We start from the raw sequence: 24,897 nt of genomic DNA, 5'->3' as shown, positions 1-24,897 counted from the left end.
ATGTGGCTTTCTCAGGTGGTTGGAGCTGTGTAGGAACTGTTTAGAGTAGTGTTGCTTCTTTTCTTGATCCCCTTCAACCCTAGATTACTATACATAAATGGAATGCCAAGATATTTAATAAATACAGCATTGCTGCTTTCCAGTGTGTGCTGTAGCAGTTCTGTTGATTTCAGTGGAGTTTCTTAAGGTTTACATCTCAGTAGTATTTGAGCTAACTGCTGTGTAATTTTTCCTTCTCATTGAAAATGCCTGCTGAACATAATAAACTTCAGCCTATGTGCTGTATATTTGAAAACCATTCAAAGTGAAGAAACAGCTCTATTCGGCAGCGGGAGAACAGCTCAGCAGTGATACTAGTGTTTCTGAAATACAGATATGGCAGTAAACTTTAGGGATACCTTACACTCAGAAACTAGCAGGATTCTGGGGCCAAAATTTTGGCAAAATTCAAGATTGCTTTAACAAGAATGATACTGATATTGCGTGACTATTGAGTGAGAGACATCTTTCACCAAACATGTTTACAGGACCTGTAATCAATTTAAAAAAAATCTGCCTACAACAGCTACAGCAGTGAATACCAAACTAAATTGAGTATCAGGCAAGAGAAGTGGTGGATATAGCCCAGAAAATGTGGTTGCAAACTGATAAGCATGATGAGCATGAGAAGAATTTCTAAGAAGAATTTATGATCTTTAGCCCATTGTCTAGTGGCTATATTCCAGTAATAAACAATGATGATTGCACCTTGTTGATTGATGAGATAGATGAGCTAACCTATTTAACAATCTTCATTCAACAATCATGTTCAATAAGGTCTGAAGTCATAGGCTCACTGTCATAAAACTCAGTCATAGACTCTCTTGGTGAAGAACATTTACTACTGCAAACAAATTTCTGGTGGTCAGATGCCAGGTTCCAACATGATTTTTGCCCAGGTGTATTCAACTTGAGGGATTTTTACAAAATTTTACAAAACTATTTTAGCTAATGCGGGGAAGAAATCATCTCACAAGTTCAGAGGTACATCCATCATCCAATTATGTAAACACAATGGGAAAGGTAAGTCTATGATAACTATAAAGCAGTTTTTCTGCTCTTCATTTTGCAGAATTTCTATTCTTAGATTAGCTCAAATTGTCACATCAAATACACAGCTCAGAATTTGTTGCCAGTGGATATAGAAAATGCAGAGCTACTATCAGTATGTGTTCTACTACCAAGCAACTCCAGAAACAAGGGCAAAATCAGAATCTTCCCTGTGCCTCTCTGTTCTCGAAAGGGCTTGTGATACATTCAGAAGACAGTCTCTTTGGAAATTGCTGGCCAGAATAGGTTGTCCTGCAAAATCGTTCCACGTGATTCATCAAATTCCATGAGGTCTAAAGTCATAGAAAACAGTGAGCTTCCAAACATGTTGTTGTCTCCGATGAGGTCAGATTTACTGTGTTCTAGCTCCTACTTTGTATAGTGCCCTGTTTGATTATAGGCAAAGTTGCGTATAAACATTTTTGGACACCTTATAGATAGTAGCTTTCTCTGCCTGCCACCTTCAATGAAGTCCTGGTTCGTGACTTTTTATTTTCTGTTGCATGTTACTTTATTATTTAAAAAGAGGAGAACCTGAGCTCTTTTTCAGGATTTTTTAAAAATTTTGATCTTACTGTTGGTGTCAAAAAGACAGAATTCATGTTTCATCCTGTTTCAAGGAAAGCTGGTGTGCTGTCAGGGATCAGTGTTAAAGAATATTCCCTTTTTGTGTCTTAGTCTCTGTCTAAACTAACTAAGTTAGTTTGCCTGTGAAGGTACATCACGCATGCTTCTGAATTATCACATAAACCCAGACAGTTGAAAGTCTGGAGAGTTGTTCAGGTGCTCTAGATGAGATGGCGAGTTAAAAGGCAAGAACATTTTTAGATGATGGTTATAGCATTTCTATTGTGTGTGTGGTGGTTGCCACTTTAGGAAACTCAGTTGTCTTCATTTAAGTTGTGTTGGAAAGATCTTGAATTCAGTGGAGGCATAAGATGCCAGATGCAAAGTATCTAAAATAAGGATGCCAACTGCAATTAGAACAGACTGACCAACTAATCTGATTGATTGCCCTTCTATTTAAAAAGGAAATAAATGAAACCTAGTAGGTGCAGATTAGGTAAAGACTAAGGTGGAATTTCCATTGACATGTGGGTGTATGATGCTCCTCATGGAAAAAAGTAGCTGAGATTTTTATGATAGTTTAATTGTATTCAAAACAAGTTGTGTCTTATTAGCTGAAGGAAAAGGAACCTAAAGGAAAGTTTGCACAGAATAATTATTAGGTCAGTCTGACATCTGTTGTGTGGGAAAGCATTCCTTGGGAAAATGTAACTGTATAGTTGCCTGAGATCTCATAAACAGAATTAATCTTAACAAGTTGTTTGTTGTCATCATCAACAATGGTGAACAAGCATTAGTATTTAACTGCATAGAATAGAGAGTGCATAAGACTAGGGAGAAAGTACAGTACTGTTCTTCTAAAAGAGTTCTTGTGATACAACTAACTGGGCATTTTAATTACTGTTTCCTTGATAAATGCGTCTGAATATCACATCTGAGATGCTGAAAGCCTGCTTTATGTTAAAGTTGTCTTTGTGACTGCCATGGCTTAGCACCTTGCAAATGTCAAAAATGAAAATAAATCACCTTTATAAAAGAATATTTTTTATAGAAATATATGCGTGAGACAAGATTTTGTGTGCACTAAATCAAAAGATGATTTTTTCCTCATTGTATGACCTATTACACAATTTTCCCCAAACCACTAAATATGAGCCTCATGTATATTGTGCCAAAAGCCAAACTTCCTGTGGAGTTTTTCCTCTGTATTTTTCCCCTCATTTTCTGCTTCTTCCTACCTTGCTTTTTTCAGTTTAGTTTGGAGGCTTTCCTGGCTGGACGTTGTCTTTAATTAGCCTACCAAATACTATGCATATATGTAGTGTGGTGTGCAGATGTCAGTTATAATTGTACATGTGGTAAAGCTGAGATATTCATCTGTTAAACTGTAAGCTTGTTCTTAACACCCAAATCTTGTTATGGCACTCTTCTTCCACGTACTCCCTCTGATGTCACTAATACCTGAAGAGACCTTTCTAAATAGGAATATTTGCAAAGGTGTGGAGATAAAGAAAGCATAGCTTGTTTTTGCGGGTGTAGGATAGTTGTATAGTTTTGAAAGTTTGGAAAATGATTTATTTTCTGCAAATTCAGTGAACTGAGCCAGCTTGTTATGGGGCTAGATGAACATCAATGCTGGCGTAGGGTTTGGGTCTGTATACCTGGGGCAAAGAGGAAGGGGAAGGGAAGCTTCACTTCTCGTTTTGGAGGCTATTAGCCATCATACTGTCTTTGCTGTGTCATGAAGCTGCTGTCTAAGTACCTTTGAAATTAGCTTTGTTCCCCTCTCAGTTTCCTGTTTTTCCAGTCGTATTTATGCTCAAATTAAAAAGACATTAAGATGATACAGTTTATAACACCAACTAAATGAGAGCGTTCTGCTAGCAGACTTGACGCATGCCCAGCGTTTCCAGATGGTGAGCCTACCTCTTGCTCCGGTTGTATGCTCTTCTGAGCAGCGCCCATCACCAGGCTGCTGAGTGACTCACTGCATTAAGCCACATGGTGAATCAGTGTGTTAAAAATCCAGCTTGCAACATAAGGGGCTGCCTCAGCTGAGCGGTATGGCCAAGATATTGAAGAAGCCTTTTGAGAGCTGGCATTGTTTTTGGCGAGTTACTATTTACACACACGTTAAGATGCGATAAGAATGATTAGCTGGCTAAACTGCTCAAATAACAAAACGAACCTACATATATGTGTGTGTGCACACATGTATTTCTTCTCAAGAGGTCATCAGTTTATTCTTAAAACTGTTAAAATCTTGGCACATTCAGAGTACAAGAACTAAATAAGCTAGATTTCTTGTACTACTCTGTATTATTAATGGTGTCAGGTATCACAAAAAGTAACAATCCCCTTAAATTCTGTGAACTGCAATACTATTGAGAAATGTGGGGGAGAGATGGGCACTTACTTGTGTATCAAGGTTGATTGATGCCTAAGAAAAATGTGAACTCCAACTGAAAAATTTCTAGTGGCTGGAGCATTTGTATGGTCTCTTGTACAAATGCTTACTTTCTCCTAGGGTTTCTTTTTTCCCCTCAGTACAGACACTAATAAGATCTCTTTCCTTTGTCTGGTTGTTGTTCACACAATTTTTTGTAATAAATGGGGACCTTTGTATTCAAGCATAGAATTTTTCTGTAAGATTTAACTCCATAGCAAGCTGCTCTTTAGTGATGTGCTTAAAGTAAATGTCTCCGAGTGTATTTTAATGGACAATCTGTTACTTTGAAAGCTTCAGCTCTTACAGGGATGGAACTTGATTTACAAACAAGAAATTGGTGCATTTATACTTTTTAAACAGAATTTATGGCATTTTAAATAAACAGAAACATGCAAATCTGGGATATATTTCTTGAGCCTCTTTGCCATATTACTTTCATATATTAACTAATTCCATGTTTTGACAGAAATCAGGTCAGTAAAATAATTTAGAGAAAAGTTACTGTTCCGATGATTTCCCTTGTAGTAAGCTCACAGAAATTAACCATAAAGAAGTATTGCACTCTATGGTATACAGTCTTTGTACAGTGGAGATACAAACAGAGCAAACTGGTACCAGCACTTACTGTGCATGCATCCTGTCCCTGCATGTCCCTGGGCCTTAAATTCTGCAACTCCAGGAAGGCAAGTCAGGACATTCCCAGTTCATGGGGTCACATTTCTTCCTTTACTCCTGTTCCCCCCCCCCCCCCCCGCCTTTTTTTTTTCTTTTTAAAGGCACCCTCAGGCCTTAAGGTCTTTTTTTTTTTTTTTTTTTTTTTTTTTTTTTTTAATGTAGCAAATGATTTGCCAGTTTGCTCTTTTGCTTTTCCTCTTCCCTCCCACAAATGTTTTCCTTTTCTCACCATCAAATCATAATCTCTGAACTGAAAGCTTCATGTGTGGCATTCAAATACTTTTTATTTTGTTTATTTTCAGAAATACCACATAATATTTTAGCCTGTGCTCTGTTACTGTACTTGTATTTATTATTACATACTTAAACTACTGCACGAACTAAATGCATGAAAATATGTTTGCATTTAAAAGGACAAAACGTACTAGGATATATATACCCCTGTAATTTATGTGTTTTTACTGTGCTGTACCAGATGACACCAGTGATCTTCTTATAGTCTTTGGGGGAACAAGGGTTTTTTTCCCCACATCCAAAGTAGTGAACAGGAATAGCATCTTTGATCTTCAGAACAGAGAGTCAAAGTCCACTAACTTGCTTGTGTATGTGGGAAGTTAGTGGCATATCTTTGGCAGGGCCTTTACTTTTCAGACTGAGAAATTCTAACACTTTTCTTACCAAACTGGAATATAAATACATGAGCGTGGTATGGGGCTTACTGGTTTAGTCAACCTGTGAACTGACTTAGGAAATGTAGGAAATACTGTATTTTTTTTAATACAGGACAAACTTCTTGAATACTTTATCCTAATTTTAAACTGCCTCTAGTTTTAGAAATTGGCTATTTCAATTACTTTATCAAACTGTATTAGAAAAGTTTTGTACAACAGCACAAAAGTGTTTGAAGTACAGAGTTCTTCATTCAATCTAGAAGCTTCCTAGAGTGCCTAATTGTTTGTTTTGTTTCCTCTTAGATGAATCGACTCCTAAAGAAGTCAGCAGGGTAAGTGCTACTTAGTTTTCTCTCCATCCCCACTGGAAACAAGTGTAAAGTCTCTGAGGCCCACTGTTCACTTGAGATGATTTTTGTGTAGTCTCTGATCAAGGTTTTACTCCATTCCCTTTGCAAACTGGGTCTCCAGAGAAATAGTTGGTGTGCCGGCTGACTACAGAGCAGTTAATACAGAAGGAAATATTAAGAACGCTTCATTGGCTGTAAATAGGTTGAAGGGTATTTTTCATTAACAAATTTAGAGTTCTCAGTGATTTTCATGATCCAATTTTAAAAAGGTACTTCACAGAAACCAGGAAAATCATGGGAACTTTGAGTTTAGGCATAACTCTGGACTATTTTAATCAGCGTTACTACCTTGAGAGATGACAAGCATAACAAGAGGAAACAAGGGAAGAAGTATGTCCTATCTAATTACTCCCTTTGAGATAGGCTATGGTACTGATGAGCTAAATTCTTTAATCTGAAGTATTTTGCTGTGTACTGTTATTGAAAAACATACTCAGTAATGAGTTCCTGACTTTAACCTTGCATCTGATTGATGTCCTGCACAGTATCAGTGTGTGGTTGAGGACTAACTAGAGGGATCTATTAGAAACTAGTGTCTTTGTTAGTGAATGATGAAAAATCAGTATGGGACAATCTGTTGCCCTCTGAGGTGTTCATTCAGCCTGAGGAGCCCAAATATTATTTCATAAAAGTTTAGGAGATCAGTTGTATCATTCTGAGGTGGAATCGCAGTTCTGTTTTGTTCCCCTTCTTGAACTTATGCATTAACTATTTCATGTTCCCAGGAGAAACACAGCATTGTCAGAGGAGGATTAAAAATAAGGCTCGTTGAATGTCTGCAAAAGCAGAGTGGGTTTCTTGCTCTCAGTAGAAGTCCTTTGGAAAATACCAAGATATGGAAGCAGTGGAAGCAGGCTGGTAATAGAAACCCTGGCTTGACAACCCTGAAAGCAGAGGGCTAGGATATGAGGGAACTAAGGTTTACCACGAAAAAGAGATTGAATGATGCGTAGAATGAGTTTATGCAAGCAGATATTCTCCGTATATGTGATGCGCTATGGATGTTTAAGGGATTTGAGATTTTTGGTGAAAATTAGTAGTTTATTCCTTTATAATGCATTTTTGGTCACCCTTGCCAGTTCCTTAGTATTCAGAAGTTATGGCAGGTGAGTAAATGCCTATTGGTGCAATCAAAGTTTATTATAAATAATATATTTGTATATACTGTTTTGGTTCAAAATAAGTAATCTGCCTAAAAAAATCTCTGAAGCACTAATTATTTCTGTGGAAGAAAGTTCCTTTTAATATTATCATAAATCTGGGAAATAGATCCACATTTCTATGTAAAACTCTATGAAGTGGAGTTGTGAAGCATATTTATGTTTAGAAATCTGAGCTGTTTAATGCCAAGAAAGGAAAAAGAAGCAAATTCTGGAACTCTGAATCTCCCGGAGAATGCCCTGCTAGTCACCCCCTCTGTCTTTCAGACACACTGGTCCCAGCCATCTCAGCCTTTCAATATCATAAATAGTAGCTTAGACTTTTCCTGAAGATTGGCTGTCGCTTCAAATCTTGGAGGTAGTGGGATGCAAAACTGTCTTATATCTAAATGGATGTCATATGCAAAAGTGAAGTGACATTTTAAGTGAAATAAAGATGTTCTCAAGTAAACGCTTTCTATTTTTTCTTAGCTATCAATCATTGTGTACTTGGTGTGTATATCTTGTTACATTACTTTTTTTCCTAAATGAGGACACTCAGTAATGCATGATACTGCAAATGGACGTATGTTCGTTAGTTGATGGTATTTTTTTATACAATAATGTAATACAATAATACAATATATATTGTAATGCAGACTGTTGTAGTACATTCACTTTCTTCAGCAGCAGCTCAAACACGCAAATTTAATTGAAATCTGAATGTATATTAGGATTTAAATTGGGAAGGTTCTTGAATAGTGTTTTTCAGACAAAGACACGTTCATGCTGACTTAAAAATTATGTTTTAAAATCATTAACTACTACTTTTTCAATTCCTGACAATATTTCCAAAACAGACTTTTATCTGTATCATAGACAATCAAAAGTAAAACGTTAGTGAGAGCAAATTTTATTGCTGAATTAAGTCACCAATTAGTTTTTAAAGTTGTGTTAGTTAAGTACCAAGGCAGAAATTTGCTTAACACATGTGTTTTTCATAACTAGATCTTTTTTCTTCCAGGTTTCAATATTGGGCAAAGTAAAAACTCACATTAAAATATAACGTTCACAGTAATATGCTCTCCTATCATTTGCTTCAGTCCTCTTGTTCTCTTGTGCTTGGTGCTAATAAAATTGGAGGGGATATTTTTCATTAAAACCCACCAGCATTACCTCCCTCAATCCTCCTTGTTTTTTGTTTCGTTTACTTGTTTTTCACACATACAGCATTCTAGTATTGTTCTACACGCTCAACATGCTGAACTTCTGTTATTAGTTTGCCTTTTTTTTTCTGTCAGCCAAATGCAATGTGATGAATGGTGTCTAGCACTTTGTTTTAAAATCTTTTGCTTCTTAAATTATTGGAATGAATTTTCAGTATTGTCAAGGGATTTTATTGCTGCTCACACTTCAAAAATTGAAGAAGTTCTGAAGAATGCTATAGTACAAGAATTACATTTTTAATCTTTGGTCATTTTCCAGAAGCTTAGTAGCAAAATGAAAAGCAAGAATAAAATGAAAATAAAAGTAGCAATCTTGGACATTAGCGTTGTACTGAATTTTTTTGAAAAAAGTTAAGGAAGAGAAACCCTCAAATTTCTTTCATTTTGAGATTTGCAGAACAGAAATTTTTCAAAATCTATTCAGTTTTCAGTCAAGTTTACTGATGGCAATGTTATCAATATTTAGGTGTTCAGAAGTTATATATAAAGATATCCTATATGACTTGACATAATTACTGACCTAGGGAAAAAATGGATTCCCTGGTTGCTATAGGCTGCTTTTAGCATAAAAAGAACCCTGGTTACAAAATGTCTTGTGAGCATCAGCGACCAAACTGTGAACCCATGAACTTCTTTCTGTATGCTAGATTAAATATTTATGCAATAATATGTAGCTGGCGAAAGACTCCTTTTCACATGATGAAGTAGCATTGGGAACCTCCTTGGAAATACTCAGTATCTTCTGCTTACTTATTTTGCAGATACAGGTTGGCTGATCCCACCCTAGTTACAAAAGTGTTTTTCTGGACAGAGGGATTTCAGAAAGAAAACCAAATATTAACCTATTTTAATGCAGAAAACTTGAGCTGAATTTCATACTCTATCATTATTTTATTTGCTAAAGAAACAAAGAATAGAGAAGGGTAGGTTTGAGCACTAAGTGCACATGGATACATGTATATCTAGAATAAGACATTTCTTTCACAGTATTAGTGAAATGCCATGCATTGGAGACATGTTATTCTTTTTTAGTTGACAAAAATAACCCCATTCCTACATGAACTATAGCCAGGATTTTGTTCTACATGCTGTTAAGTTTCTCATGATCACTATGTGCTCTTTTGTACCTCAGATTTTGAAGTTTTAAAAAAATACTCTGTGTTCCTGATATGATCACGGTGAAACTAGCTGTTGTTCATTCCCCTTAATGACTTTCCATTCCATGTTTGCTTGAACAAAAACTCTAGTGAAGCTGCATTTTGGCAAGTACTTTTGCTTTGTAAACTCTGGTGATGCCAAAAGTAATTCACTTTGCAGAAGTTTACCATATAAACACCAGAAGATTATTACCTAGCAAGTGCCTAGCACATTTACAGTACTTTATTCTTGGAAACAGCAATAATACTTTAATCCTCTCCTTTCCCGTTTTTGGACTTGGAGCTTTTGGCAGCTCCCTTGGCACCGGCTAGCACCCAGCACAGTATGTCACTGACAGTTACAGAATTAGCTAGTATGTTTTCAGTAAATAGTTGCAATAATCGCATGTCTGTTCACTGTGTGACTGACAATAAAAGTTTGGATTGTTTTTTAATGGCATGCTAGCAAAGCCAGTTCATTCTTTATAGTGTTTCTTTATTAAAAATGGGATATAAACATTTTCATACTGTCCCAGAACTGAATATTGCAATGAATTAATCAGAAAGTTAAGAGAATGCAATAAGTGTATCTGTTCAGTCTTTAGGAATGATATAAATAGCATTGTACTCCCCGTTTTCAGAAGATGATGCTTGTGTGAGGTGATTTCTGATAAAGTAAGTCCTGTTGATACTGTGATAGTGATAAGCAACAGCGGTAGGTAAATGGGCAAGTTGAATTAATTTTATACACGATGTTTTTAGAGTGCTTGTAAGTCAAGTATTAGGAGGGAATGTGGTATTTATAAAAAGATTTTTAAAAAGAACACTACTCAACCCTGCCAAGTTAAAATGAAACTGTTAATTGACATTAGCCTTTTTTATTACATAATCCAGAGAGGTGGTATAATTGAGATATTCATGCAGTTTTATGACCCTTATAGTTAATAACAGCTTATATGGTTCCTTCTGTGTAATAATAATGTTCTGTTTTTGTAAGCCAAGGCTCTGCCTTGTATTACGTATTTTTCCTGTTACTAGTGAAGCAATTATTTCAGTGTTACTGTTTGATAATGAGAAAGGAGTTGATGGAGAGATTAGAATTGGATGCCTGCGAATGGTGGCTCTGTGGCAAGGAGTTTCTGCTAGAAAGGTGTTCTCCCCCTCTCCCCAAAGCTTGCAAATCAGCTGTGTAAACAGGCTGGGGAACATACGTGGTCAGAATTTGCGAACTCTTTCTCTTGTAGAGTGAGAGCTGTTTTGCATCCTTTGACATAGCAACAGGGCCTGTGCTGCCAAATGTCATTTCATATTTGCTCCTCTTTTGGTTTTGTCATGAATAGCATTTGATGTGGGAACAAACAATTCATAAATACCTGTGTATGGTGCTGCAATGCTAAACTTTATTTACCGAGCAAGTTATAACCCATGTCCTCTCCAGTCAAAACAAGAAGAATAGACATCAGACAAACGCATGTAGAAGCAGTTTTCTCTGAGGCTGTGTACAAGCATTAAAATTAATCACCTCAGCAAAGTCGGCTCTTCATAGCTTTTTGCTTTCCAGTGTCCAAGTTTAAACAAAGCTGCTTAAACAAGCCAGCCCTCATTACCTCTTCTGAATTTTGTATCGAGGAGATTTTTCTGAGCTTCCTCTCCAAGCTGACTGCTCTTTCGAAAGCCAGCTCTGTGCTGTACGCTTGCTTTCCACATCCTCTCTATTTTTATTTTTCAGTCTTGAGGATTTGACATCCTTCCACTAAGCATTTCCACCCTAAAGAAAGCAAGCAGTTTTGTTCTCTTTCTGTAGTTGTCTTTTTTTTAAACAAAGCCCTGACCCATACTTTAGTTCTTCACATGTGCAGTTTAGATGTTTTAACTATTATTGGGACAAAGTTACGTCTTTGTTGTCTGTGCCTAGAAGGGGAAACATCATTTTCTACACGAGATGTGAGCACCTGTCAGTGCAGTCAAATAATGCAAAAATCTTGGAGTTTGTGAAAATACCAGGCCTATGGAAGGTAGCTGTACATGTACACCTACATATGCACACATGTATGCCACCTAACTTACATACACATAAGCAGTGTACATAACATAAGTTTGCGTCCTTTCCCCAATTTCATTGGTTTAATTAAATATTTTGGCTCTTCCTACAGACGTTGCTTCCTTGATATCCTGTGGCCATCTGAGGTGCAGTAATACCACTACACTTAAAATACAGTCAATATTATCACTTGAAAAACTAGGTGACTGATGTGATGCTTGCAGTTCTAGGCTTTTCTGTTTCTAACTTAGATGTCTGAAGGTTGTTACTTGGTATGGGAAAGTGTAGTGACGTGTGGAATAAATATTCTAGGTAATCCTTTAAACACTCTTTTAAACAAGACATCTGTTATGAGGCTGCCTGTGCCTGCAAGGAACTGGTTTTGGAGAGTGAGGTGTTCCTTTGTGGGGGGGGAGAGGCAAGAGTATACTTCAGTTTAAAAATCTGTTTATATTATGTGGACACAAGCTGATTGTCCCAAAATTGTTTAATTGATACATTGTAGTTCTGTTAAAAAAAAAAAAAAAAAAAAAAAAAGTATAGTAGGCAAGTATTAATGATCTTCCCTGAAGAAAGTTGATGGTCTAAGTTATGGAGGCAACTGAAAAATCATAGAGAGAGTTTAAAACCAGGGTGGTACTTGCAGATCTGTTGTATTTTTTTCATAATGCTACCTGAAAGGAAGGGAAAACTAATACATTTCAACAAAAGACATCAAACAGTTTGATTTGTGCATTCATTTTTGTGATTACAATGATTATTTTTAACAAGCGCAAAAGTGCTGCCGCTTTTTGAATCAGGTATCAATGGCATTGAGAACTTTCATATGTAAGACTGGTATTTTCATACTTCCGTCATAGTATGAACATATCTAGCCTGAAATAGTTTAGATTAAACATCTCAATAACATGCAAATGTTCTATTTTCCAGACGTTTAAAACTACAAATGAATTCCCCCTTTTTTGTGCTTGAAAGTTTTTTTAGTTCATCTTTAAATTTGTGGTTCGGTTACCTGGCGACTCTTTATGGGCTGAGACTATATTTTTATAGCAAAAAAAATTTGTCTTGGCTGGAAGTTCATCGTGAGATTTTGGTAGTTTTGGGCTTAGCAGCTGTTTAGTTTCTATATTCTTCACAGAAAAGAGAATAGCTGACAGTTTTAAAGAGAAGATTAAAGAAGTGTGGGTACAGGTTCTTGTCACATTTCAGATCTCATGACTTAGGCTTTTGAAATGAAATCCAGTTCCATCTTAAGGACATTGTTTCATGTAAAGCAATGTGTAGAGCTAATTGGATTCAGTACCTGCAAGTCTTCAAGTTGTTATTGACATAAATACAGGTGGTTTGATGAAGTATTAGCTGGTTGTCAGAAGTTTGTAATCTGTGTAACCTAAGAGAGAGTAAGCATTTTAAACTCCCCAAAGGCCTATATACAGTCTTTTGTTTGTAATGATTTACTGCCCTTCAGCTGAGGGTCCTAACAAAAGCCTCTGTTTGTCCCAGCGGCTTCTAATTCTGGTCCAGGAACTGTCTTACCAGTAATTCCCAACAGCTGTTTTCTTATTTTTTGAAGACTGTCATTTTGATCTCATAAAGCTCTTTTGTCTTTAGCTTTTTGAGGCTTTTTTGCCTCTTAACATGCCTCTCAGACTACATTTATGGACTCTTTTGTGGGCTCAGTTTCAAGTGCCCTGGGACAGAATACCCTATAAATATCTGCAGGTCCTTAGGCACCTCTGGAGTGCCTTGCAAATGGACAGGGTGACACTGGGTGGACTGTATATAACGTTGGCTCTTCCAGCACTGCTGATGTCCTCATTGCATGCTCCAGGTCCAGTTGGCATGCTTAATGGTGAGAACCAGGACAGTACCTCCTATCTGCCAACTCCTCTTGCCTAACAGAGTGACATGAATGGAGGAGGCCTGGGGTGGGACCTGAGGCTGGACCTGAAACACTGATTTTCAATATCCACACTGCATTCCCAGGACCTGTCTGCACTTTGATGTGACAATGCCCATAAGGTTGGGCAAGGAGCCCTGAAAATTTTTGAAGAAAATGCTTACATGGAGAAGAATGGTTCCCTGTTTTCCAGAAGTCTGGTTCCAAGGCGCACTGGTATGATAGATGGCCGCCTTTTGCCATTCCCTGGGCAAAACAGCTTTGCTGTCTTTACCCACTGAGTCTGTAACAAAGAACAGGACTTTACAGCCCTGTCCCAGAAGGCAGCACTCCACTGGCTCCTTTTAGCCCTGTGGTTAGCTAGAGGCCTCCTACATCAGTTGACACAGAGCTCTGTGTCTTGCTTCTCTCTGAAGTACTCTGGAACCAGCCTAAGATGCCTAAATCACAGATGAAAAATAAATGACAACAAGAGGAGTCTGTCTGGATGTGGCCACTTCCCCCTGTGTTTTGCAGCTTTCTCAAGTTTTTCTCCCCAGATTTCTTCCAGTAAAGTTCTGCGTCCCCAGAGTCTGTGTGGCAATGCCTCTCTATGTTAAATGGAGACTGCAATTCTAGGTTGTTTGTTTGCTCTAACTCCTCCTAGCCTGTGGATAATGTCGTGTACTATGAAGTCTGTAAAAGGACGTTTGTATTGCAGCGCCTGGCAATTGTTGATTTGGAGAAAGAGTGCTGTAATAGGAATAGGTATTATATAGCAACTTACTATTCTTATTGCTGCTTAAAAACATTATAGGAAGTTACAGGAAAACAGATAAACTTCTGGATCATAATTGTACATATTAACCCTGTGCTCTGTTAATGAAGTCTTTTTGTTGCAGCAGAAGGGCTTTTTCTTTTGAGCAACAGCACAAAATGCGCCTGACACAGCTACCTTATAAGCATGAAAGCATGCAGATTAATCTTTCATTTCAGTTTGTCATACATAACATTTACTTTAGATATTGAGTGCTTTGATTTTTTAATGACTTAATTCTTCAGAGTGAATGCATTAAATACATCTCACTTTCTGATGTTTCAGTATCTCCTTTAATGCAGTAAAATATTTGTGATTCTCGATCTTTATGTTTAAATGCAAGACATAGCGCTATTCTTAAATTACCTGTCCCTGTTGGTTGCTGTCTTCTGTTGGAACATTATGTTTTAAAGAAAATAACTCTAAAACTACTTTTATGCAAATCTTGCAAAAACTTTCTTCTTTCATCAATATTTATAAAAGATTTTCCTTCTAAATTATTAGTTCTTTTTTATAGCATTGTGATGTATGTAACTAGTAAAAATAGGATATGAATTGGGTAAATGCAAAATACTTGCAGACACTGAATCTTAAACAGAAGGAATCAGCAATGGGAAGAATGGGTTAATTGAAAGGGCTTAAGTATTATGGTTTAAACTGCAAACTAAACTGCCGTGACTAATCAAGAAACAGTACTTGTGCTGTATCTGATGACAAGTATGCTTTTCTGCAGATTAGGTTGAATTTTTTGAGGAATTACTTTCCTAAAGTAAGTTTGATATCAAATATATACTGGTCTGTGTTAGCAACTGTATTGGGTAGTGCTTTTACCAAGGTTTGTTCATCACTTACTTGATGTTTAAATATATGCTTTCATAAAATATGTTGTGGCATTTCAACCAAAAATACTGTGGTTATCCAATCAAAAATGCCTAAGAACAAATAAACCTCTTTCAGTCTGCTGTAGTAAAAACCAAGCATATTTTGCAGCGGGACAGAATAATTACCTGTTCTTTGCTGGTGATTGATCTAACTCATAGAATTAGTTAATTTGGCCAGTTGTAGATTCAGAGACTCTCAGTATAGAAATCTGCCGTGTTACAAATGCTTGTATTATACAGCTACTTTTTTTGGGGGGTGGGGAACATGAATGTATGCAATGATTTGTCTTGCTTATAAAATATTTGCAAGCATATGTTATAGAGGTGAAGAAAAAGGACACATAGCTTATTGTGTAATTACTGTGCACACAGAATTGCTTCTTGATAATGGTGAAAGTTATTATTATGCCACTACTGTTATGCCAGTGGACTTGTCTTTGCTGATACCTTCTGTTAATGTATTAGCTTCAGCCTTTGAAGATTTGACTTAAATCCTGAGCGTACATTACAGGTGAAGAGAAAGGTATTCACTTCCAAGTCCTGAGAAGGCATTTTCCCACATGATGAAGGCCTTGTGAATTTGTTCTTGATTAGCAGTTGTTGTTTTAGAGTATGTGGCTAAACGTACTTTTGCAGATCTGGGTTAACAGGCACGTACAATGTAGACTCTCGTTCATCATTTGCCCGTTACATAGCTACTTATGGCTGTATAGTAAGTATAAAGCCATTCATAAAAATCCCACTTTCCTGAAATGGTACTATTGTTTTCTCCCTCTGAAAATCTGTACAATAGTAAATGTGAGGCATGACAGAGTCAGTTGGAAATGGAAGCTCGCCAGATACCATACTGTACTAGTAATGGTAATGGCATTCTGTATTAAAAGCTCAAGACTTAACCATTAGTAAATACACGTATGTAGTATGGCCTTATATTGCTGTTAATTAATTTTAATAATCGTGTTAATTTATAAAAAGAATTATTAAGTGTTATGTTTGTTCTCCAAGGAGAACACTTTGGATATGCTAGGTCTTGAGAACACTTTGGATATGCTAGGTCTCCTACAGTTCTAAACGTCTGTCTGGAACAGTAGATAAATACAGCATCATGCGTTAAGGAGGTGTTGTGCTTATCTTATGTTTTCCAATAACCATTTTTAGGTAAAGGTTAAGACTTGCTTAATTTGAAGGATTCATGAATTGGTATTGTTTGGCAAGCACTCGCTTTTTTTGAAATGAAGAAACCAAAGGTATCATAAATATGACCTGTATTCATGACATAGAATGTTACATGCAGAAATGCATGAAAGTTTTAGTGGGAATAATAAAAATTTTATCATGGCATATACTGTGCAAATTTTGTGCCTAATGCGTCAGTAAGTGTTTGTCAAATGCACTTGTATAGCCAAAGATACGGGTAGAGAAGGTCTACAGAGATAGGAAGCAGTTACAGTTCACGCCTATAAAAGTGGGAATGGTGGGTATGTTGTGGTACTTGTAAATGATGTGACATTTTCCACAGTATTGCTTACACTAGTCTGGTCTATATTACATTTGGCTGTAAAGTATGAATTAGCGAGAGAATAAAATTAACTCTTTCAAGCAACATTAATCCATCTAAATATCACCTGCTTCCTTTTTAGTTTAAGTGACATAATTTACTGCATCACTGAGTTCAATACATAACTGACCATACTGTTTTCTTCAGTTGCCATATTACCAGTTTTGAAGGGTAATGAATCTGTGCTTATTGTCAAGTATTACTTTCTGTGAAATTATTGTCAGTGATGCTGTCACACTGTACATGCACATTTACTGACAGTGTTATCTGCAGCTTAGGACCTAGTTTCAGGATTGAAGAACTGGATAACTGAAGTGGAGCTGGGCTCCTGAAGGGAGGATGTGTCTCCTTTACTATGCTATTTCATTGTACCTGCAACCAGCACCCCATTGCTCCCATCTATATCCTGATTGTTCTGTAATCTGTTTCTTGCTCTGTGTCAGTTCTTCGCAGTTGAAACAAATGCCTGTTATGCCACAACACTTAGAATGGTTTTGGCTCATGTGATTTCTGTCCTAGAGTCTGTTGGTGTTAATTGTTGCTGTATTTCAAAGATGGAGATACTTGAGCTACCACCTCAAAGCTCTGGTGCTTCACACAGTTCCATCATTTGGTTCACAAATTCCAGGTGGAAGATGCTGGCAAAGATGCTAGCTGTCTCTTCCTGAGGGAGTAGGAGCTTAAAAGGTGGGAGCTGAAGGTTACTTGCCTTCTGATTGTCACATCTCTCAATTTCTTCTTGAGATATTGTCGTGTGATCTTGGCCAAGTTCAGGTAATTACTAGTTGTGTGGTGGCTTACTCAGTGCATTTTGAACAAATGTGTCTCTTACTCGGCCGTCACCCGGTACGGCAGGTAGCTGGATTAGGACAGTCAAGATTGACTCAGTATTAGAATCTCAAAGTATTATTATTATTTTAAACAAGCGTATATGTTAAAAACAGCAAAATACAGCTGAGTTATTCTAAAATGTTTTTCCCATTTTTGCTTCAATAGTATCAAGACACAAATATGCAAGGCGTAGTGTATGAATTGAACAGCTACATAGAACAGCGCCTGGATACAGGAGGAGATAACCAACTACTTTTGTATGAACTGAGCAGCATCATTAAAATAGGTAAGAAAGAGAATTGGATGTCTCTGAGCTGTTACTTAGCATCAGTGCTCAGCACACTTCTTAGGTGGTATAATTAATAAAGATGAGCACTGAGGGATAACTGTGTATTCTTGTCTCAGTATTAACTTTTTCCATCTTGGCTTTTGTATGTCTTGGCAGTGAATCCCTGACTGCCATTAAGTGAATTTCTTCTCAGGAGCATATATCCAATTGCAAAATTAGAGTCCCCTGTAAAATGAACCACAGAACAGATTATTTTGGTTATGATGGTATTGCAGTCAATACCAAAAGTAGAAAAAATCATCCTTCAATAATATCGCTGCATACTTTAACCCTTTTCAACAAAACAGAGATGTTATTGGGAGAGGGCATATCTTTTTCATGATCTCAAATTACATTTAGTAGTCTAAGCATTTTTTTTCTATCTGTAAGGAAGTAGTGTACATCATTAAAAGTTAAGAAAATATTCCCAGTAACAATTTAAGTATGAATGGTAGTGGTTTTTTAGCCAGAGTGGATGTACTTAGACTTCAGTAGGTAGAATCAGTAGTTTTGTTCAATATAGCTTTCAAGCAGCTCTTTAGAAACATTTTCCCTATCTCTACTACTTCGTCATTTTTGATGATAACGTAATTGTCTGGTTTATATATATGATGTTTCAGAAGGACCATTTCTGTTTACTGATTTCCCTTAAGTGGCTGTTTGGACACTGATGTTCAGCTCACAGCAAATCAGAACTGGGTTTTGTTAGTATACAGCAAGTGGGAAGCTAGAAGGGACAGGGTCTGCTTATCTTTTACAAAAGTGTTTCTTTTGTGAAGTAGGTAAGATTTAAGAATTTCTTTTATTGTGCTCTTCTACCTCCTAGCTCAATGTGCTTATATATTACAGCTGAAGGATTTGGAATTTGAGTGCAAATTACCATGCCCTGAACTCTCATTGGTGTGACACAGTTGACAATAAGCGAGTAACTAGATAGGAGGAATTTTTTCCCCCTCTGTTGAACAAATGCAGAAAGCCAATTGATTTGATTACACAAAAGTAGAATCACTCCCATAAATGTACTGAATGGATTCTTGTGTTTATTCATAAAAATGAGATGTCAGATATGTGTATTTACTGGTTATAACATTTATTAACTGTTGAAAAGAAAAATTTACTTTTACTCAAAGTATCAAGCATATTGTGTAAAGCAGAGTAAAAAACATTGACCTGCTATCCTCTTCTGATTCTGGGAGTTTTCATTTTAGCTATAAAAGGTACATTGGTTGGTTGACTTTAAACTTTTGAAAGTTTAAAGCACTTAGCTTTATCCTGTTACATAAAACAATCTAAATCTGGTAAAAATCACTGAGAGGTGCCAACTTGCTGGTGTGTCAATGTTTTTAATATGGGGCAGGTGCAGAAAATAGAACTGGTTTGTTTTGAAACACATTTTTATGGCAATATTTGCAACATTGTATTTTCCCATACTTTTCTATCCTAAGACAAGGACAAATATAGCTTACCATCTATATATGGTACTACTTTTGCTCATGGAAATTACAATGTTATCTGCCTGCTTATATTGTAGATACGTGCTTTTATATTATTTCTTTACTGTCATATGAACTAATTTGAATTTATAGTCTTTAGGCCTAGGAATAAGAATTAGATGTATTTCTAATGATGTCATTTCTATTTAGCTTTTTGAGTACATTACATGGGAATGGGGAAAGTAAGTATTATCCTGTACTTCTAATTTGGTAGGGCCTGGGAAGTTTCAAGGGACACAGCAGTAGTCTTTCACTTTTAGAATTTTAGATGTTTGTCCTAAGTGGAATTGAATCTGTGGTTTCACCTCAGAGAACTTGTGTAAGTTCGATTCTCCCTCCGAGTACAATTATTTCTTTTATTATTGCTTTGGCAGCTACAAAAGCTGATGGATTTGCACTATATTTCCTGGGAGAATGCAATAATGTAAGTATTCTGGATTTAGATGCTGCTTTTCTTTACAATTACAAGTGCATTTTCCCCTTTTACAATGATACTTTATTTTGTACTTCATTTAGCAGGAAATACTACCTAAGTGCTGAATATTAACATTACATTATTTTTATTTCTGTAAAGTGGAAGTTTATTGAACGTAGTGGTAATCAAAAATGTTTTCTGCAGGTATCGTGCTGTTCTTTCTCTGACTGTAGCAATTTAACTTTGGATTTGGCCCCATTATTAATTGTTTTTAACAAAAAGAAACTTAATTAAAATTTGCTCTCAGCATAACAGGTTCTTTTTATTTGGTTGCCAGCTGCAACTTGATAATGAAATAACAAATTTCAGAAATAGATTTTGGTTAACATGAAGAAATAAATGGTACATTTAAAATTAATGAATCAAAATAATTTCTGGTATAAATTAATTGTCCGGAATATTTTGAACAGCAATAAGTCCAATACATTATTCCTAGCAGCATACTTGCTGTTTTGTTATTTGGCATTTAGAATTCATTAATTTTTTGTATCCAGATTAATTTATACAGATAGCATTATGCAAGATTTTGTAGTTACTTTAAATGTCTACAAAGAAGAAAATGTATTTTATATTTCATCAGAGTTCCATCAAATTAAAAATCACAAGTTGTCCAAAATGTTATATCTTCCTTTTGTTCAAGAAACAAATTAAACTCTACTAACTGAAGATGACTAGAGAGGAAAGTATTTTTCTCATTGTTTTTGTTTCCTTACTCTACGCAGCCAATTTTAATAGTTTATTTTTGTATAGTCCATTAGCCAATTTCCTCTGCTCTTTGTGAAATAATTGCATTCAGAAAAAGGGAAAAAATACTATTTGTGAAATAATGGAAAACAGGATTGAAGATGTGTGGACTAGCAGGTGACTTGTGCTGTGCCCTGAGAATACTTTTTACTTGTTCAAAAAAGATGGTGTATAATTCAAAGGAAGTAGAAGACGACCCACAAAGAAACTTTCACAAAATAAGAAATGGATATGAGTTTCATATTTTTTTTTACTTAATAAATATTTCATCTTATAAAGATAAACTATTTTATTATTCAGGAACTGACCCTATTTTAAGTGAGTTGTGTAAGTATGTAAATATGACGGATATTTTAATCACTTTTCACTAAGGGTAGTAAGTGTAGTTTGTTTAACAGGTTGGTTCCTCCTCTGTGAATACCGGTTTTGGTTCTCATTAGTAGATGATAGCGTTCACTTCCATGGGTGGGGGACGAAGCAGACATTCCCTGAGCAGATTCCTCCTGTTGCAAGAGGCAGGAACTAGCAGGAAGTTTAGCCATCAGTTTTGGGCGTGCAGCGCTGGCCAGCTTTGGTGGCAGTAATCGCGTGCTGGCTGAAGAAGAAGTTCATCTCTTCCTATTGTAAACGCTCTGTAAAAGCTTACAGCAAAACTAACTTTAGAGCTTGAGAATTCTTACTGTGGTTAGTTTTTGCATTTTAGATTCATGTGGCAAAGTAAGGGGTTCCTCCCTGAATTTGATACCTGGAGGGACTGGGCACTTTCTGACTCTCTGGGTTTTGTTGTTTTTTTTTTTTTTTTCTTTTTCTGTTTGCTTTTTTTTTAATAGTCTTTTGGGTAGTGGAACGTATTTGCTTCCCAGTATAACTCTTCCCTGAGAAAGTTCCACCTGCTAAAAAACACACATTGACTTTCTTAACCACTGCTGTGTAGCTTCATCTCCCAAAATGGAATGTTCTTCATGTAGTTATTATAGGGACTGATCTCAAGTCCTTTGAAGGAGTGTGAGATTTTCCATTCACATTAGTGGGCTTTGGGCCAGACCCATATTTATTTTCATGCAACTAACTGGTAATGCATTAGCCTACTTTTTGTAAGAAATTGTCACTGACAATTAATTTGGATATCTTTGAGTCTTGAATATTAAATTTAAAGCATGTATCCAAATTACGTTAACCACTGGCCAGCAAATACTAGCAGTATATTTTTATTAAATGTGTCTTTGCTAAATGGGTTGAACAGAAAGATTCTGTATAGCGTAAATGGCAGACTGGAGCTCGTTCTTTAAGTTGATGTTAATTATTTTGCTTCAAAAGTGATTAAAAAGGTGACAAATTCACTATTCATTAAGGTAGACAAAACAGTTGCTGAGCCTTATGGCCAGATGTTGAAAAATGGCTTCTATTTTTTGGTGGGTCAGTTTTTAGATGCTTAATTAGAGACTTAAGTTTCTCAATTTCAGCAAACTTAATTTTTTTTCATTTTAGCATTTTGCTTTTTGCTTGTTAGCTTTAGGAAGCTACATAAATCTGCCTGTATCTATCCAGACAGCAGCCTTATGTTTCAGAACTAGTACTAATATAAAAGTTATTTCCACCATGCTTTCAAAGAAACAGTCTGTGCCTGAATGCTGCTTTTCCTGTGTGTGCATCCGTCTTTGTGAGAATTACATAGTGGGAGGGGATTGTGTAAGAAAGGGGGAATACGGATAATAAGTAAATACCTACTTTTTCACAAATGGTTTTCTAATCTTTAGTAATGTGTGTTGTAACTACATTTGGGGACCTCAGGATCAAAATGGAAGTGAGGGCATCAATTCTTCCTTGTTGTAGCTCCCGCTGTAAATATGTATAGATACACCTGTGCCTGTGTAAAACAACAACAACGAAACTAAGCCTGAGAATCTTGATATGTGTTAAACTAAGTTAAGGGGGCATTTTTAGAATATGAGATTTCCATAACTACCTTTGGCTTAGATTAAATTACGAGTCTCTCATTAGGATAGAAAATAGCTTCCTTTTATGGAAATTCTAGGTGTTTACAAAATGAGAAGCTGCAGAAGGTTGCTGCATATTGTGTGCTATTATTTCTTTATATTGAAGGAAGACAACTGCTCTATAATTGCAATTTTTAAGTGGGTTACTAACAGTTCAGTGTAAATCTTTCTTCAATTCAATTATTAATATGGACAATACTTCCCTTACTTGAAAATTATATTAGAATATTATTAAAATGTTTGCTTTAAAGAACTGAAAATATGTTTGTTTAGTGAGAAGAAAAGCTCTAGATTAGCTTGTCCTTTGGCTTTTATAGGAGCATTGGTTTTTATAGTAGCACCTCATGTTTGAAAGAAGTCCGTTCGAATTTACCGGGACAAGGTGTCCTATTGCAGGTAGCATAAGCACACTGTAGGATTCAAAAGGAAAATATGTGTCCCTTTTGACTTCCATGAATTTATTAAAATACTGGTCCATGTATAAAGTTTCTTCATAGCCTTGTTTGCTTTTTCTCTGTGGAAATCCACAAAACTACAATGTAACTTGTGTTAGAGTAGGATAACAGTGCAAGGACAAGGAAATTTCTGGCTGATGGGGCAGGCTGAATGCCTTCAGGGGCTTTGGTTGAGTGAATTAACTTGAAATGGAAGCTGCCACACCAATTAAGGTTACAGTGTGTTTCCTTATGCAACCATTACTCAAATTGGTGCCGGAATGAGTGTGACTAATTCCATTATTTTAGTGACCTTCTGGTTGTTTAGATTGCTTGGGAGTGCTAGCACTCCTTGCACTCCATGCTAAGGGTATTCTGATACCATTCTTTTTAAATGATTGCCCACAAGCAGATCAGGACCCTTTGCGTGTCCAGCTCCTTGCTTCCCCATGAAGTCACCATGTGTATCAGAATCTGGTTTTGTGTATTCTGTGCATCTGGTACAATGCAGTCCAAAATACGCTTGCCCTGGGAACAATATAGCTTTCTGATCATGTAAAATGATCTGAACAGACCTGTACCCATTCTGCATGTGGTTCTTGAACTCTGTGTATTACAGTGTGCAGTGCAGATGTACTCTAAGAAATTATCTTTGTCCGTGGGTTAGTGCAGTTATGCAAATAAGAATAAACTGTTTTAAGGTACAGAACATTAATTTTGCAAATACTGTATACTCAACTGGAAACACTTCCAAATGAAACAGGAATGTTTCGTAATTCTCAAGGAAAGCATTTTGCTTTGTTTCAGTTTTCTGTTTTATTCCTTGTGGGGACGAAAATACATTCAAACCTCTCATATTATGACCTAAATTGAATATCATCTTTAAACATGACTTAAAGGATTTGCTGAAATCCTCGTATTTGATTGTCTGTATATGCAAATCAGTCTGTCTAAGTACCATGCTAGCTGGGCATGGATTTAAGCCCATAAACTGACATCTTTACAAGGGAATATTTCTAAAATACTTACTAAAGCTACAGAGTTTCTAATGTGTTATTATATTAACTGATTCTTCAAATACTTCCATGAAGTCCTTATTTGTGTGAGTAATTCACACATGGTTACACTGTGATTCCTACATAAAGATGTATGAGTTGGAATTTAATAGGCATGCACTTAAAGTAGCTTTTACTAGATCTTGTGAGCATTACTTATTTCCTGAAACTGTAAATTGCATTGACAAACAGATCATCCTTGCTTCAGATACGGGTTTACAATAGCTTTATTGTAAGAAATAATTGTGTGAGGGCACAAATACGTGCGCATACTTTGTGCTTCAGGGTGTATGTAATTAAGCTGTTCTAGAATTTCTGGTCATACAGAAATTGTTGCAGCTTGATGTGCAGTGCCACCTAGTGAATTTATGGAGTGACTTGAATCACTATGAACCAAGGAGAAGCATCTCATGATTGCTAACTGCCTCAGGTTTTTTTGTGCCAACCTGAGATGCATGATTTTCAGCATGGAGGCATCATCTCTGAAGTGTAAGTCTTTTAACCACATTTCCAGGTTTTTCCTTGAATTAATTCTTCCTTTATGTACTCTTTTTATATAAAAAGTGGAAGAAATCTGTTGCTTTCTTACCTGCCAGTGAATAGTGATACTCTGCAGAAAGGGAAGGCTTTTGATGGAGAGGGGGAAGTGTTTAATGCTGTATTTTATTGCCTTTCAATAAAAAGATCAACAGTGATCAGGTGGCTATCATAATTAATACGTGAGGCAAAAAAAGAAGACCTCAGCTTTGAATAGGGAAGAAACAAATTAGAAAGCATTTACAGAAGTTAGATATTTATCAGTTGGCCAAGCCTTTACCATATGAAGCTAAACAGTGTCTGATAGAATTCTGAGCTGCCATCTGAAAATTCATGAAGGATAGGTGAGGTACCAGAAAAATGGATTTGGGAAAATCTAAAGTTTAACCTGGGGGAAGAGTGGAAAGGAGAATGAAAGACTTATGATGTCCCAGTTCAACTTTGAATCAATACATTTTCAAAATG

The 24,897-nt window shown here is 36.3% G+C and overlaps 1 protein-coding gene across 4 annotated transcripts in view; it reads left to right on the top strand.

The window, feature by feature from the left end:
* Positions 1-24,897, top strand: part of PDE10A (phosphodiesterase 10A) — a 200,923-nt gene that overhangs the window by 115,344 nt on the left and 60,682 nt on the right. For all 4 annotated transcript variants that reach the window (XM_064509225.1, XM_026109843.2, XM_064509226.1 and 1 more), the window contains exons 3-5: positions 5,755-5,783; positions 17,535-17,655; positions 19,565-19,614. In XM_064509225.1, coding sequence (XP_064365295.1) covers positions 5,755-5,783; positions 17,535-17,655; positions 19,565-19,614 — 200 coding nt within the window. The remainder of the gene's footprint in view (positions 1-5,754; positions 5,784-17,534; positions 17,656-19,564; positions 19,615-24,897) is intronic.

The sequence above is a fragment of the Dromaius novaehollandiae genome, chromosome 3 (assembly GCF_036370855.1).
Source record: "Dromaius novaehollandiae isolate bDroNov1 chromosome 3, bDroNov1.hap1, whole genome shotgun sequence".
NCBI lineage: Eukaryota > Metazoa > Chordata > Aves > Casuariiformes > Dromaiidae > Dromaius > Dromaius novaehollandiae.
Note: the sequence above shows the minus strand (reverse complement) of the source record. Positions and strands in the feature narration are given on the sequence as shown.